Source organism: Anoplopoma fimbria, chromosome 15 (genome assembly GCF_027596085.1).
Source record: "Anoplopoma fimbria isolate UVic2021 breed Golden Eagle Sablefish chromosome 15, Afim_UVic_2022, whole genome shotgun sequence".
NCBI classification, from domain to species: Eukaryota; Metazoa; Chordata; class Actinopteri; order Perciformes; family Anoplopomatidae; genus Anoplopoma; species Anoplopoma fimbria.
Genome location: NC_072463.1, coordinates 8,681,195 through 8,694,750, shown reverse-complemented (window position 1 = coordinate 8,694,750; position 13,556 = coordinate 8,681,195). Strand labels below are relative to the sequence as shown.

The 13,556-nt window shown below is 37.2% G+C and overlaps 2 protein-coding genes across 2 annotated transcripts in view; one reads left to right on the top strand and one right to left on the bottom strand.

Moving 5' to 3' along the window:
* The window catches only part of LOC129103866 (TLE family member 5-like), a 7,625-nt gene extending 1,648 nt beyond the window's left edge, over window positions 1-5,977 (top strand). Inside the window, exons 2-7 of the mRNA XM_054614492.1 lie at window positions 798-895; window positions 2,239-2,302; window positions 2,786-2,830; window positions 2,936-2,998; window positions 3,348-3,422; window positions 4,216-5,977. Coding sequence (XP_054470467.1) covers window positions 798-895; window positions 2,239-2,302; window positions 2,786-2,830; window positions 2,936-2,998; window positions 3,348-3,422; window positions 4,216-4,455 — 585 coding nt within the window. The 3' untranslated portion in view covers window positions 4,456-5,977. The remainder of the gene's footprint in view (window positions 1-797; window positions 896-2,238; window positions 2,303-2,785; window positions 2,831-2,935; window positions 2,999-3,347; window positions 3,423-4,215) is intronic.
* A 3,931-nt stretch (window positions 5,978-9,908) lies between these two features.
* plpp2a (phospholipid phosphatase 2a) overlaps window positions 9,909-13,556 on the bottom strand; it is a 30,970-nt gene continuing 27,322 nt past the window's right edge. Inside the window, exons 5-6 of the mRNA XM_054613917.1 lie at window positions 11,835-12,011; window positions 9,909-11,212 (exon numbers count right to left, since the gene is read on the bottom strand). Of these exons, the coding sequence (XP_054469892.1) occupies window positions 11,063-11,212; window positions 11,835-12,011 (327 nt within the window). The 3' untranslated portion in view covers window positions 9,909-11,062. The remainder of the gene's footprint in view (window positions 11,213-11,834; window positions 12,012-13,556) is intronic.

Sequence of the window (13,556 nt, the reverse complement as noted above, 5' to 3'; positions counted from 1 at the left end):
CGTAATTTTTTGTTATCGATAAAGCCGACCATTACTTTGTTTCATTACTCAATTTATTGTTTAGTATCTAAAATGTAATGATAGTGATAGTTTCAGCAATATATCTTTGTACTTTTAAAAACAGTACACTAGTAAACTGTATTTCAGATGCAGGGTTTTGACCTGTGTGTAACCGGGTGACTCCATCCTCTCTGTTCAGTCCCATAATCCCGCTGGAAACCTCTTGCCCTTGTGCCACTTATTTAGAGAGTAATGAGGTTTAGTGAACAGGATAAACCCTGGATTACAGCTTTGGATTAATGGTTTAAGTGTAGTCTATACATAAACCAGACTTCTTATGCAGCCTCTAAATTCATCTCACATATGGTCAGCATGGGCATGCTTTAATCGTGCCTTCTTTAAACACATTTCCCTCAATCAACGCACTCTGTGGTCCTTAAAGGGTGAGGATAGTGGTTTTCTAAAAGACAGATGTTGCATATCAAATTAAACAGAGTCTCCTTCCTTATCTCATTTTATACAGTACATGCACATTCGGAAGTGAAGACCAGTTTAAGCTGACCTTCATTTTAGCTATCCTCTCAAAGGGTTAATCTTGGAGGTCAAACTGCTGTCTCCAAACAAACAGAACACAACCATTCCTGAAAATTACTTTTGTTTGGACTGGTTGGGAATTGTTAAGCATCCAAAGTATGGTTACGGACTGAATGTCTGGACCTGGATGCAGGGATCTTTGTGAATATAATATATTCCTCTTTGTCAATTAATAAAACTGAATATGTTGTTCTGCTCTCCAGGCATCCTCTCAGTCCAGTCAACCTCTCAAGTTCACTACTTCTGACTCCTGTGACCGCATCAAGGATGAGTTCCAGTTCCTCCAAGCACAGTACCACAGGTATCGGTTAACACAACCATACACACGATTAAAGGGAACGTTTGCCACCATCAGTGCTGCTGGTAATCATGTCCACTGAAGAAATAAATTCCCATGTGCGTACTTTATTGAGCAAGAAAACTGATTTCTCTTGCTAGCCTACATGTACCAGGATGCATTGCGGGCCAATTTTCTATGTTAAACAGGCTTTTTTCAGTCTGATAAATAAACAAAATGTCAATGAAGGAAATATTCTTAAACCTAGACAGAAAAATATGACTAAAACTGGCCTAATTGCCGTGTTAACTCTTCGTAAAACACACTTGATTCAGGCTGGACGGACATAAATTAAAGCTCACCAAACCCATCTTGTCTAGTCTTTCCACTGTTCCATTAATCAGCAGCTCAGTTGATTCACTGAGTAAGATATGAAAATAAGCTGACTCTACACACTGGTTTCCCCCCACTGTGTGTCTCTGCTGTGCCGGCTGCCCACTGAGCAGCTGCCCCACTTCAGCAGCTCGTTGGCGGCTCTCAATCCTTCTTTGAAGGCAGACCAATAAATTAGTAAATTACAATGACTAAAATCCCCTGCTGGTCTGGGTTGTCTTTTTAAGTTTATCTTTGAGATCCTGAAGAAGGGCTCCAGCATACCTCTGTAACAATCAGGAGGAAGACTTTGATGCATAGTCGAAAACACTCAACTTCCTCTCTAGGGGTTGTCGCTGGCAACATCATCCAACAAAAACTGCCCACTCTGACATTCAATACAGTAGAATGAGTCCATTCCTGTTTGCATCGTAGCAATTCAAGTAAAGGCACCCCAGTCAGTGTTTGCTCTCGGCAGCTCAGATTCTGGAGGGGCCTCTCTCCACCTGAATACAGCTGAATATCTGAGTCAGCTAAAACACTGTAAAATGTACTCTCTGGGTTCTTGGTCAATATAGCACACACAGAGGATATTTTTTGTATATGTAGCCAATAAGGGTAGGCGAATGTTGGTTATGGGTATCTGCTTTAAAAAGAAAAAAGACATTATCTTACATCCCAGACCTAAATGCTTCTCTAATTCAGCAAAAATAATTTGTTTGAATCAAAGTTTATCCCTGGCGTAATATCATCGAAACAAAAAGTCAGACATTGTGGGAAATAAGACCTTTTGCCACAAGGTAGATGAGAAGATCAATATCGCTCTCATGTCTATATTATAAACATGAAGCTAGAGCCAGCAAGCAATCATCTTAGCCAAGTATAAGTTGTTGAAAAACTCTCATGATGTCAAACTATTCTTGCACAGAACATATCCATATATTTGCCTTTGGAATTGATCTTTATTGTTTAATATTTATATTCTCTCTTTCCAGTTTGAAGTTGGAGTGTGATAAACTGGCCTCTGAAAAGTCAGAGATGCAGCGTCACTATATCATGGTAAGTGTTGCATTAACTCTTGTCAGTGAGATGTGGCTGTTACTCTTTATCTGATCTCCTCTAATATACCAAGCAAAGCCACTTAGTGTTGCAGTGTAAGTATAAAAGTTTGAGCGCACACCGAGAATGTCTAGATCTGTTTATTAGTTCAGTCTCACTTAACCACAGATTGCGTTTCACTTTGTGACTTTCTCGGGTTCACTCATCACATGATCAGTAGCGGATTCTGCTTTTAAAGCTTGTCTGATAGCCAATTACAGATCATATGACAAAAGCATCTACATTTCTTAGTACATAATCCACATATTTAATATACCTACATATAACAAAGTTATATTCTGATTTAGATTTAGATTCACATGTGTATTGTTTTCTCTGGCATTTTGTATTTTATATAGGATTCTTAGTTTTTGACAAATGTAATGAAAGTATAAAGCTGCAGTTTATTATATTGTTTGTCTTTTTCTCCTTTTGTTTTTGTAGTACTATGAAATGTCCTACGGGCTGAACATTGAAATGCACAAACAGGTAATCACTGTTTCCTTTTATGAATCCCTTTAGTAGTCAAGATCTGGTAGTTTGCTGGTCTGATTTATTTCTTTTTGTCCTTTTTTTTTTTTTTTTTTTTTTCAGGCTGAAATAGTGAAGAGACTGAATGGCATCTGTGCTCAGGTGCTGCCTTACCTGTCACAAGAGGTAATGACGTTTGTATGCGCATGAATATGTGCCTGTAGTGCCCAAGACTTTCTGCTAATCAAGCATACACAGTTGAGGGGCCAACTGTGTAATCAAACCATTTTCCTTGTTTACCCTAAACTCTGGTTGTATGTTTCAATGCTCTCAAACTTTAAACATGTTAAATATTTTACTATTTATTCTTTTAATTTTATATATATATATAAACTAGCAGATCCGAAGTAACTGAGTTTTTTTTTTTAAAATATGTCCAATATTGCCCCTTGTCCTCTCTCTTGATTAAGATTTCAAGTGATGTTGCTGCATTTATTGGTCAAGTGCATGACCAATTATTTTCTTTTGTTTTTAGCATCAACAGCAAGTCATGGGCGCCATAGAGAGAGCCAAGCAAGTCACGCCCCCTGAGATGAACTCCATTATACGGGTGAGTTTTTTTTTGATGGGTGATGGGTGTTTCATCCCAAACATGAAATAAAACCAAATACATTTTCCAGCCAAAAGATTTTTTTTTCCATCTGTTGTCCCTAGACAGATGTGGCAAAGTTATCCTAAAAAAGAATATCAGGTTCAAATAACAAGTTATTGAAATAATTTGTAAGCATGTAGAATAATGAAAAGAATATTGAAAGGGCAAGATAAAAGATTAAGCTAACAGCACTAACAGTTTAAACAATAGCTAACGGTGTTCAACTGAGGGGGAATCAGATGGTGCGTGCAACGTTTCCATGAAATTGCTGTCAGTCGGGGCGACATTATCATCTGTATCTGCCGTATGAGAGCAGTGCAGAGCAGCTGCCCAGAGCTAGACAGTGGGCACGCTCACAAGCACTAACATGCACGCGTGGCCGGCCCGGCTATGTAAACAAAGCAAGGAGAAGCTTGGGTAACAAGACACACAAGAGAGCGACTTCATTCTCTGCTGAGGTAGACATTACTCCACCATATATTTACATTACAAATAGCTGTTTTCTGCTATATTAATGTTAAATACAGCTCCATTAATGTTAGTGAAAAGCATCATTCAAACAAAGGACATCATTACACTGCATTTTCAGGTATTATTTAAAACATGCAACACAAGACTTGCAAAGCATCGGAATGTTAATATAAATATATATATATATATACACTAAACATAAAGAACATTGCATTATTAGACACAAATTGAAAAATGCTTATACCACTAACTTCTGTCTGTACCATGTGTGTGTTTTCAGCAACAGCTCCAGGTGCAACACCTGTCCCAGCTCCAGGGCCTGGCCCTGCCTGTGACCCCGCTGCCCCTGGGCCTCACCCCGCCCTCCCTGCCCGCCGTCTCCTCCAGCTCCGGCCTGCTCTCCCTCTCCTCCATCCTGGCCAACTACTCCCATGGCCAGGCCCAGGCGGTGAAGGAGGACAAGGCCCGGGAAGCCGCAGAGAGAGCGCCCCGAGGAGAGGACGGGGACAAGTCAGACTAGTGCAGACATGGCAAGGAGGTTTGGAGGGGGGTTGTTGTGGGGCGAAGTGTCTAAAAAAAGGTAAAACTGTAAATGGAGATTGATGTAAGTCTGGCTGCCTGTCTGCTGAGTGTTGATGTAGAAGAGTAACTGCAGGGATGATGACATGCAGAGAGGACAGATTTTTGGATGTGCAGAGAACGAAACTGCTTAACGGCTGAGAGTGAGAGTTAAATGTTCCTATTATTTAGTGGTAATAGACTCAGTTCAGGCTTCTAGACTTAAAATAGATGCTTTTTTTTTTTTTTTTTTTTTTTTTTTTTTTTTTTTTTTAGTGTAAGCCACTGTTGTTAGGCTTAACCAAGATAAATGTTTTCCCATTTGGAGTGAGAGCTGAGGATGAAAGCTAACAGCAGTGTCCCTTACACAGATCAGCCTCTCACTGGTTTATACTTCTTAAATCTTTTTTTTTTGTTTGTTCATGTCCTCCTCAGTCCCTCAGAGTTTTGTTTTTACTGGCCTGTCTGCCAGTCACAGTTAGCAATTTAGCAACATCTCGGTTCTCTCTGACTCCCGTCCCGCCACTCAAAGCGTACAACAGCGCCATCAGGGTTTGTTTTTTTTCAAAAGGAAAACATGTTGACTGGAGCTGTTTGAATTGGGATCCCATTCATTTATTTACTTGGAGCCAAATTGAATCTTAGTCTGATGTTAAAAGGGACATTCAAACCCTTCAAACATAAATCACCTGACTTTTCAACATTTTTTGCATTTTCATATGACCAACCACTGGATGCATTATCTTAGCTGTGTACCTCAATCCCGAATAAAAAGGGGGTTTATTCAATTAAAAACCTATAGTTTGTACAAATGTTAGTATACCCATCTTTAGGGTTTAATATTGTTTCATAGGCCTAGCTGCTGCTGCTGCTACTGCTGCTACTGCTGCTACGCGCACTATGTGGCATGGACCCTGACTCATCTTCAAATGACAAGAATTAAAGCTCTGAAAAAAATTGACTTTATTTTGACATGATGTTTTCGTGAGGGTAGAGATGGGCTAATTAGACATTCAAAATGTGTCTGCGTGTGCTTGAGTGAATGTTGTCGGAAAGAAGAAAACACTTGTTTAATTTAACTACATTTTTTTCTTAAAGCACCTTTTTTGTATTTTTCTTCACACCACCCCCTGCTCCTGCCTGTTCCTCGAACTGGTCCACCCTTTAACTGACCAAGACAAACTTGAACAGGATCTAAACTTCAGAACCAGATGGTCGTAAAAGACATACGAGTACTGTATTTCTGTAAGTTAGAAGAGCACTTCAGTTTATACTGAGACTGTATCAAGCACCTGTCTTTTCCTGTCTTGTTTAACTTGTGTGTGATTGTTAGGGGAAGATCCCCTCCTTTTTTTCTTTTTTTTTTTCTCGCTTTGTTTTTATGACGAATGTGTTTGGGTAAGGTTGCTAAAGCTCTGTTGGCAACATCAACCAAGCGTTCCCTCAGAAAACAGTGTATTAAAATTAGATTCCCACAGTCAGAATTTGTCCTTGTGAACAAATTATTGTGTCCTTTTGCAAAAACAATTAAGATGGTTTACCATTTTCTCAATTCAATACTACAAGCTTATTCTTTATAGTATAAACTGTCTACTCAGCTTAATATTGCTCAGCCCTAATTGAGTGTACTGAATTTTGCCTTTTTGGACTGAAAATAGCCTGTTATGAGAGTGGAATGCCAATAAGTTTTTTTTACTTTTCTGTGTACATGGAGATTTAGCGGTAAGGAACCAGGCTAGTGTGAACATACAAAAAAAATTGCATGTAGTATGGATTTGAAATCCACTGAAGGCGTCGGGATACTTCATCAGAAGTGCTTCTCTGCGCTTTAAAACTCTTCCCCCACACTTGTCGGTCACATAATTGAATTAGTCAGTCTGTCAATTTCTATAACTGTCTGAAACTGACAATTCGCCGTCCACGCCCACGTAATGCAGCAATGCAGATATCTGGAGGTGACAAAAATGGCAGGAACTTCTCTCGCTTTTTTTTCATTCCCTACACAACTTTTTCTGTCACTTTTTCATGTTGACAAAGGAGTGCATCTCTATGAATGCCCTCGAGGAGAGACAGACAGTCTGAAAAGTGCAGTACTGTGATCCCCATATTTAAGCAATTACCACCGTAGCTCAGCAAGCAAACACTCACCTCACTTTAAAGGGTTGCCGTTCGAAACAGCTATGAACACTTTTGCCTTCTGACATGGTCGCCTGACACTTGATACAAACTATTTTCTTTTTTTCTAGTGTAACCCGGCTCTTAGACTAAGCAAGTTTTGAGTATTTGTAGTGTTCACACTTTAAATGTGATGAAATAAAGTATGCTCATAACAGTCAGTGTGCAAACTAAAAAGAAAAAACTTTTACCTTTTTTAGTACAAACTGCAGCTGCCCTTACAAAGTACGTTATGTTGTATGCAGTAAGCATTTAATGGTGACATGCTACTTCGTCATAACATTGCACTTTGAACTTTGACCCTCTTGCTCATATATCCACTACGCAGAGGATTGTGGGTCAGAAAAGTCAGATAATTATGTTGGCTTGCATACTGCTTAATGCGACTGGAAGCAGTTGGACATCCTGGTAGTTTTGACAGACTGCATTTGACATACTTTGTATTGAGACATACTGTGTGTTCCAATACGCAAACCTCCACCGTACTATTTAATACATCAGAAATAGATCTAGTATGTCCCAATACATAGTATGCCAAAAATAGCAGGATGTTCTACTATATCCGGACACATTTTGCAGTATGCAAGCCACCATGCTTTTCTGGCTACTATGACCCACAATCCTTTGTGCAGCAAGAGCAAGGGTATCAAAGTTCAAGATGCGATGTTACGAGGAATTAGTATGTCCCAATTGAATGCAAAAGGAACATACTTTTCAAGGGCAAGTGTAGTATTTACTCTTAAGTAAAAAGAAAAAGTTTGCAATTTGGAACGCATCTTGCACCTTTTCTTGCATACTAAATAGTATGGTAGTATGTCTATTGGATTGCACAGTTGATTTTTTGAGAGTGCAATGCAAAGGAAAATGTAACTGATGGTAGTGAAATAGCTTCAGGAACATCTCCAACATCAATTATGGGAAAAACATTTTGATATTAATTTGAATTGGCAGTGACTTTTCTAAAGTTTTAGTTTACTTGATCTCCAATTGAGCGAGTGTTTGAAATTTTTTTTTTTGAGAGTACAACACTTTTGGTATATTGAATGCTTGTATACTAAATGCATACAGTGTGTTTTTGCAGTTAGTATGGAGTTGGGAAACGGCTGGTGTTGAGGAATGGGAATGTTCGTTTTTAAGGCAGCAGAGGGCAGCAGTGATGTGTTCACGGTCACTGCTGCTCTCTTCTTGTCTTCATTTCCTGACTGTGGGACAAGCATCTTTTCACTGCAGATGTTGGCTGATATTCCCCTGTAATGTGAGTGATTTCCAGAGCTTTGACAACCCACCTTTAGCGTCTGAGCACGTCCGAGATCGGAGCTTAAAGTTTTTCTTCTGTATTTTAATTTGAAAGGCACTTAAGTTGTTGCTCAGTGCTCATTCTTTTTTTCTTCTTCCTGTCTGTGCTAGTGTTGGGGAGGTGATGATTTGACCTTAACATATAGAGTGCGAGAACAGATCTGTTAGTCATTTGCACTCTATATGCTGACGTCCGTCTTTGTAGAAAACCTCCTTTGGCGAAACTCAGACATATGAATGGTATGTGTGTTTGTTTTTGCTGTGAAGGGCCAATTTGTATACATATGAATATATCAATATACATATTTTTAAAGCATTTTTGTATGTTTCAAAGCTGCTTTTTAACGTGTGTGTATCATGGAAGACTTTGGTGTTGTATGTGTGCATTACAAGCCTACAGTTAAAGAGAGGCACAATGTTGTATACCATGTCGTTTTTTCCTGTTTTTTCTCCCATTCTCTCAGTAGGCAGTAACACTTAACATTGTTTTCTAGGTTTGTAAATGTTTTATCTTTTTCTTTTGTGCAAACAAAAAACAGTTTAATGTGTTAATGAACACAGTCTCATTTTAAGATACCTGGGGCAAAAAAAATAAAAAAAATACAAAGATGTAAACAAGCAACTGTGTACTCTAATGAGAATGAATCAACCTTTTAGCAGTAAGGAAGCTTCTCTGGTGCCTTACAAATAAAAGACGTGATTGAGAGTGCTCCTTTGTCTTTGGTTGGTCTGTGGGGGGAGAGTGAAGAAATCTGAAGGACAAAAAAGGCAACATTAAAGGACATCAAGATCACTTCATGTACTCATTGAAGCCAAGATTCATGAAATGTAGCTTTTTCTGAGTCTGATAAAAAAATAGTTTGGTTTGGTTTTAGTTACTCCTCTGCAGTTTGATGGAATAATTTGTGGTATGAGCTTTGGTTGACTCACATAAGTTGGCCGTCAGAGGGATGAATCTCATTACAGAAATATGCAGAGTCACAGTGCCATTAAAAAATAATACAAAGCATTGCTAAATTTCCCCCGAATTAGTTACCTCTCACTGGATGAGTCCAATCTAATCATGCCAGATTTAACGATGGTGTTAAAACTCTCTCGTAGCTCTCATCCACATCGTTCCAGTAACAAGAAAAAGCTCTAAACACTGACTGTACACTAACTGCTCAGCCGACATTACATTGTATGGTATTATAGTATACATTTCATTAGAGTTGTAAAATAATAGCAAAACGTTAGCTAATGCCCTTTGGAAATGAACGGTCCTCTATACGTTACCTTGACAACAAAGAAAGTTTATCCCTCTTTTATAGGTTATTCACTATCTAACAAGCCAGTTCAACTGCTATACTTCCCCAAATGTTCTGTCTTTGTTTGTTGTCTTTATAATCTTTACTATGTTTGTCAAGGAGGACACTGTTTTGCAAGACCAAATGTATCAATCGATCAATATCCATATAGTTGTGGGACGATATTTAGAGAATTATGACACTGACCGCCGAGAAAATCTATTGCGTAAACAAAATGTATTTAATTGGTTGGCTTTGTTTTTAATCAGCATCTGAAATACGCAGAAATTTGGTGTGGATAGACAAAGGGATAGACAAACCCCCCCCCAATAGTGAAGACTATACCTATAACGAGAGAAGATATTCACAGCACTCTGTCCAAGTAAGTGTTATAACTTTGAACTGATTGGCGTTATAAGAAAAAAAGAAACTCCTCTGACGTGGCCTAACGGCCCCATTCTTTTGGCTCTTAGGAATCCCACAGTCGTCAGCAGCAAGTCTAGACTTGAACCCTGTGTCAGTGTGCAATGCTCTGCTTTCAACAAGAACACAACAGAATAGCTCAATGACAAACAAAAATGTTCCCTTGCTGCATCACAAAGAAGACTCCTTTGTATTTCTTTTTCCCTGCTGTTAAAGTAAGCACTCGTAGACATCATGCTGGCTAATATTTATGGAGAAAACTACACAAAACAGACTGAAAGAAAGAATTGAATACATTATGTGCAGTTTCACAATAGGTTACACGTTATAAAAAGGAAAAGAAGATGTTCAGTTTGCATCAGACTTGGAGACATTGTGGTTTTACAAGCACTTGCATTTCAAGAAAACTTAAAAAAAAAAAAAAAAAAAAAAAAAAAAAAAAAAAAAAGGTTGGTTAATAGAATGATTATATGTCTCCATTTGTCTTTGTCCATCCTTTTCATTTAGGTGAAGTTTGTGTATATAAAAAAACAAAGAATGTTGCCAGCTCAAAAAGTTGCACTGTAACGTCACAGCAAAGTAGTGGTAATGCATTCTTAAAAAGCTACACTTTTTATTAGATACAGTAGTTATAAACATAATAAAAATAATAAAATAGAATAAAAATGTTAGCACTTTACAAAATCATGTATATTGTTAAAGCAGTCCATCATTTCACATGCATATCTTCTAAAGACACGAAAATACAGACATCTGCAGAGGACGACTAACAAATGACTAAAGTTGCAGGAACAGGCAGATATAATCGAGCTCCAGTGTAAAGTAAAATAAAAGTCTTATCCGACTGCAGTAAGCAACAAAGTAGGAAACATTCAGCCTCCAAGGTTGTGTCACTCTTTTCAAGGACAAAGATAAAAAAAAATTGCCGTGGTTTTTGAAATTTAAAAGATCTCTTTAGCAGTCTTTGCTTTTTTGGTTTAACTCGGCTTAAATTCTCCACCACAAATCTAAAACATTTGTCTCATAAAAGCAGCTCAAAAACATACATCATTGCACACTTTCGAACAGAACAACTCGGTTCACATGTACACAAAAACAATCACACATTATTTTGCAACACACACACACACACACACACACACACACTCAACTAAAAGACACAGACTGTGGAGCTTCTGTTCCAACAGGTTTGGGGAATCTGAGTTTTCATTGCTGTAAAATAGTTTTGAAGTCGTTTGCTGAGCGGAGCAGGTCTAGTCTGAATTTGTAGTTAGTGGTTAATGAATTGTGATGTTTTTCCGTACAAGTCACAGGTCCTTTGGTAGCTGAGCTGATGTTAAGAGAGTGTGTAGGCCCAAGTTAGCAAGAGCAGCTGCTGCTTTGAAGAGCTCATACAGGTCCAGAGTAGTTGTAGTGGTTTCTGTGCTGCGAGTCAGGAGGCTGCGGGCTCGGTTTGCGTTCCAGGTGTTCGATCTCTGCTGTGTCCGGGTGTGTGCAGAGCGGGGGGCGCTGCTTGAAGAAGTCGGACACGTATCGGACCTTTGAGAACAGAGGAAGAGTAAAATGTCAGAGTATTTAAAAGTTAAATTAATGTGCGTCTAGTTATGGTATACTGATCTACTGGACACGGGCAGTGTGTATGTAGCCATCAGTATCCCATAATCCATTGCATGCCAGTTGTTTTTGTTAAATGTGGTGTCCAGGCAATCTTTCTCAAATCATCAAGTCAGGAAATATCTTGTGATCACGTTAAATAACTTTTACCATTCAGCTGGTCATTCCTCACCCCACTGTTTGTTTCTGATAGTAGCCTGGACATGTTGTTACTGATAAGGTGATTGATGGACGTTACTGGATATATTTACCATAAACGTCTATGCTGCAAGTTGTCCATCATTTCTTAAATTCATGGAACTTGCCAATAGCAGTTTCCCACTGGTATTTACCAGTTTCTGTTGGCTGTTTGGGGAAACTTACCGCTGGTAGATTTTGGACTTAAGTTGACAAAAGCGTTGATACACTTTTTTTGAGTTTACTGATCATATGCGCCTATAATCATAAACATAGGGGCTTTTATAAACACCCGTAATCCTAACCACTTTGAACACTAAAATCTGTCTCTTACTTTACAAATGACATAGAAACACATTGTCGAACTCACAGTGAGTATAGCGATGAGTGCTCCCTGCAGCAGTCCCACCAGTACGTCACTCCAGTGATGTTTGTAGTCAGACACGCGCGTGTATCCTACGTAAAACGAAAATGCCACCAGGAAGAACTGGATGGTCGGTCGAACCAGTCGTGTCCACTTCCCCTGCATTCGGGCCTGGACGTAGAGCTTTAAACACAAAAAAACATCCTTGTTTTTAATCAACATATATGTATTTGATTCTTTTTTTTTTTTTTTTTTTATAAATTCTGTTTTTTGGATCATATATCTCAAATGTATTTTATTGAACCTCTACTCTTTTTTGTGAACAACCATGACTTTTGCTATGACTTTTTTTATAAAATATTATATTTTAAAAATGTTATGACGTACCATTCTATGAATTCTTTAAGTCTATTTTGTGTTGTTTTTTTACAACATGGAAGAACATTTTCTTAAAATACTATTCAAAAGTTATGTCATGAATTTTTTGGACATACTATAATATTACTTTTTTTCTCACCATAATATACTATTGGCTATTTCTGAAATACTATACTATGACTTTTTAAAAGGTTTTTCAAAATACTATAATACTTTTTAAGACTTTTTTATAATTTTTTTCCACATACTATGATTTTTATGACATTTTTTCCACATACTATACTATGATTTTATCGACATGCTATACTATGACATTTTTTGACATACTATACTATGACTTTAAGGTTTTTTCCACAAACTATACTATGACTTTTTTTATGATTTTTTTCCACATACTATACTATGGCTTTTTTCATGATTTTTTTCCACATACTATACTATGACTTTTTTCAACATACTATACTATGTTTTTTATTGACATGCTATACAATAACTTTTTTCCACATACTATGACTTTTTTATGATTTTTTCCACATACTATACTATGACTTTTTTCGACATACTATACTATGACTTTTTTCGACGTACTATACTATGACGTTTTTTATCACTTTTTTCGACATGCTATACTATGACTTTTTAATGATTTTTTTCGACATGCTATACTATGACGTTTTTTATCACTTTTTTCGACATACTATACTATGACGTTTTTTATCACTTTTTTCGACATACTATACTATGACGTTTTTCGACATGCTATACTATGACATTTTTCGACATGCTATACTATGACGTTTTTAATCACTTTTTTGATACTATACTATGACATTTTTTATCACTTTTTCATCATAATTTTATGACATGCTATACTATGATGTTTTTTATCACTTTTTTGCTATGCTATGATGTTTTTTATCACTTTTTTCGATATACTATACTATGACGTTTTTATCACTTTTTTCGACATAATATCCTATGACTTTTTCCGACATGCTATACTATGATGTTTTTAATCACTTTTTTGATATACTATATTATCACTTTTTTCGACATGCTATACTATGACGTTTTTTATCACTTTTTTCGACATACTATACTATGACATTTTTTATCACTTTTTTCGACATAATATCCTATGACTTTTTCCGACATGCTATACTATGACTTTTTTCGACATGCTATACTATGATGTTTTTAATCACTTTTTTGATATACTATACTATCACTTTTTTCGACATGCTATACTATCACTTTTTAATCATTTTTTGATATACTATACTACCACTTTTTTCGACATGCTATACTATGATGTTTTTTATCACTTTTTTCGACATGCTATACTATGAC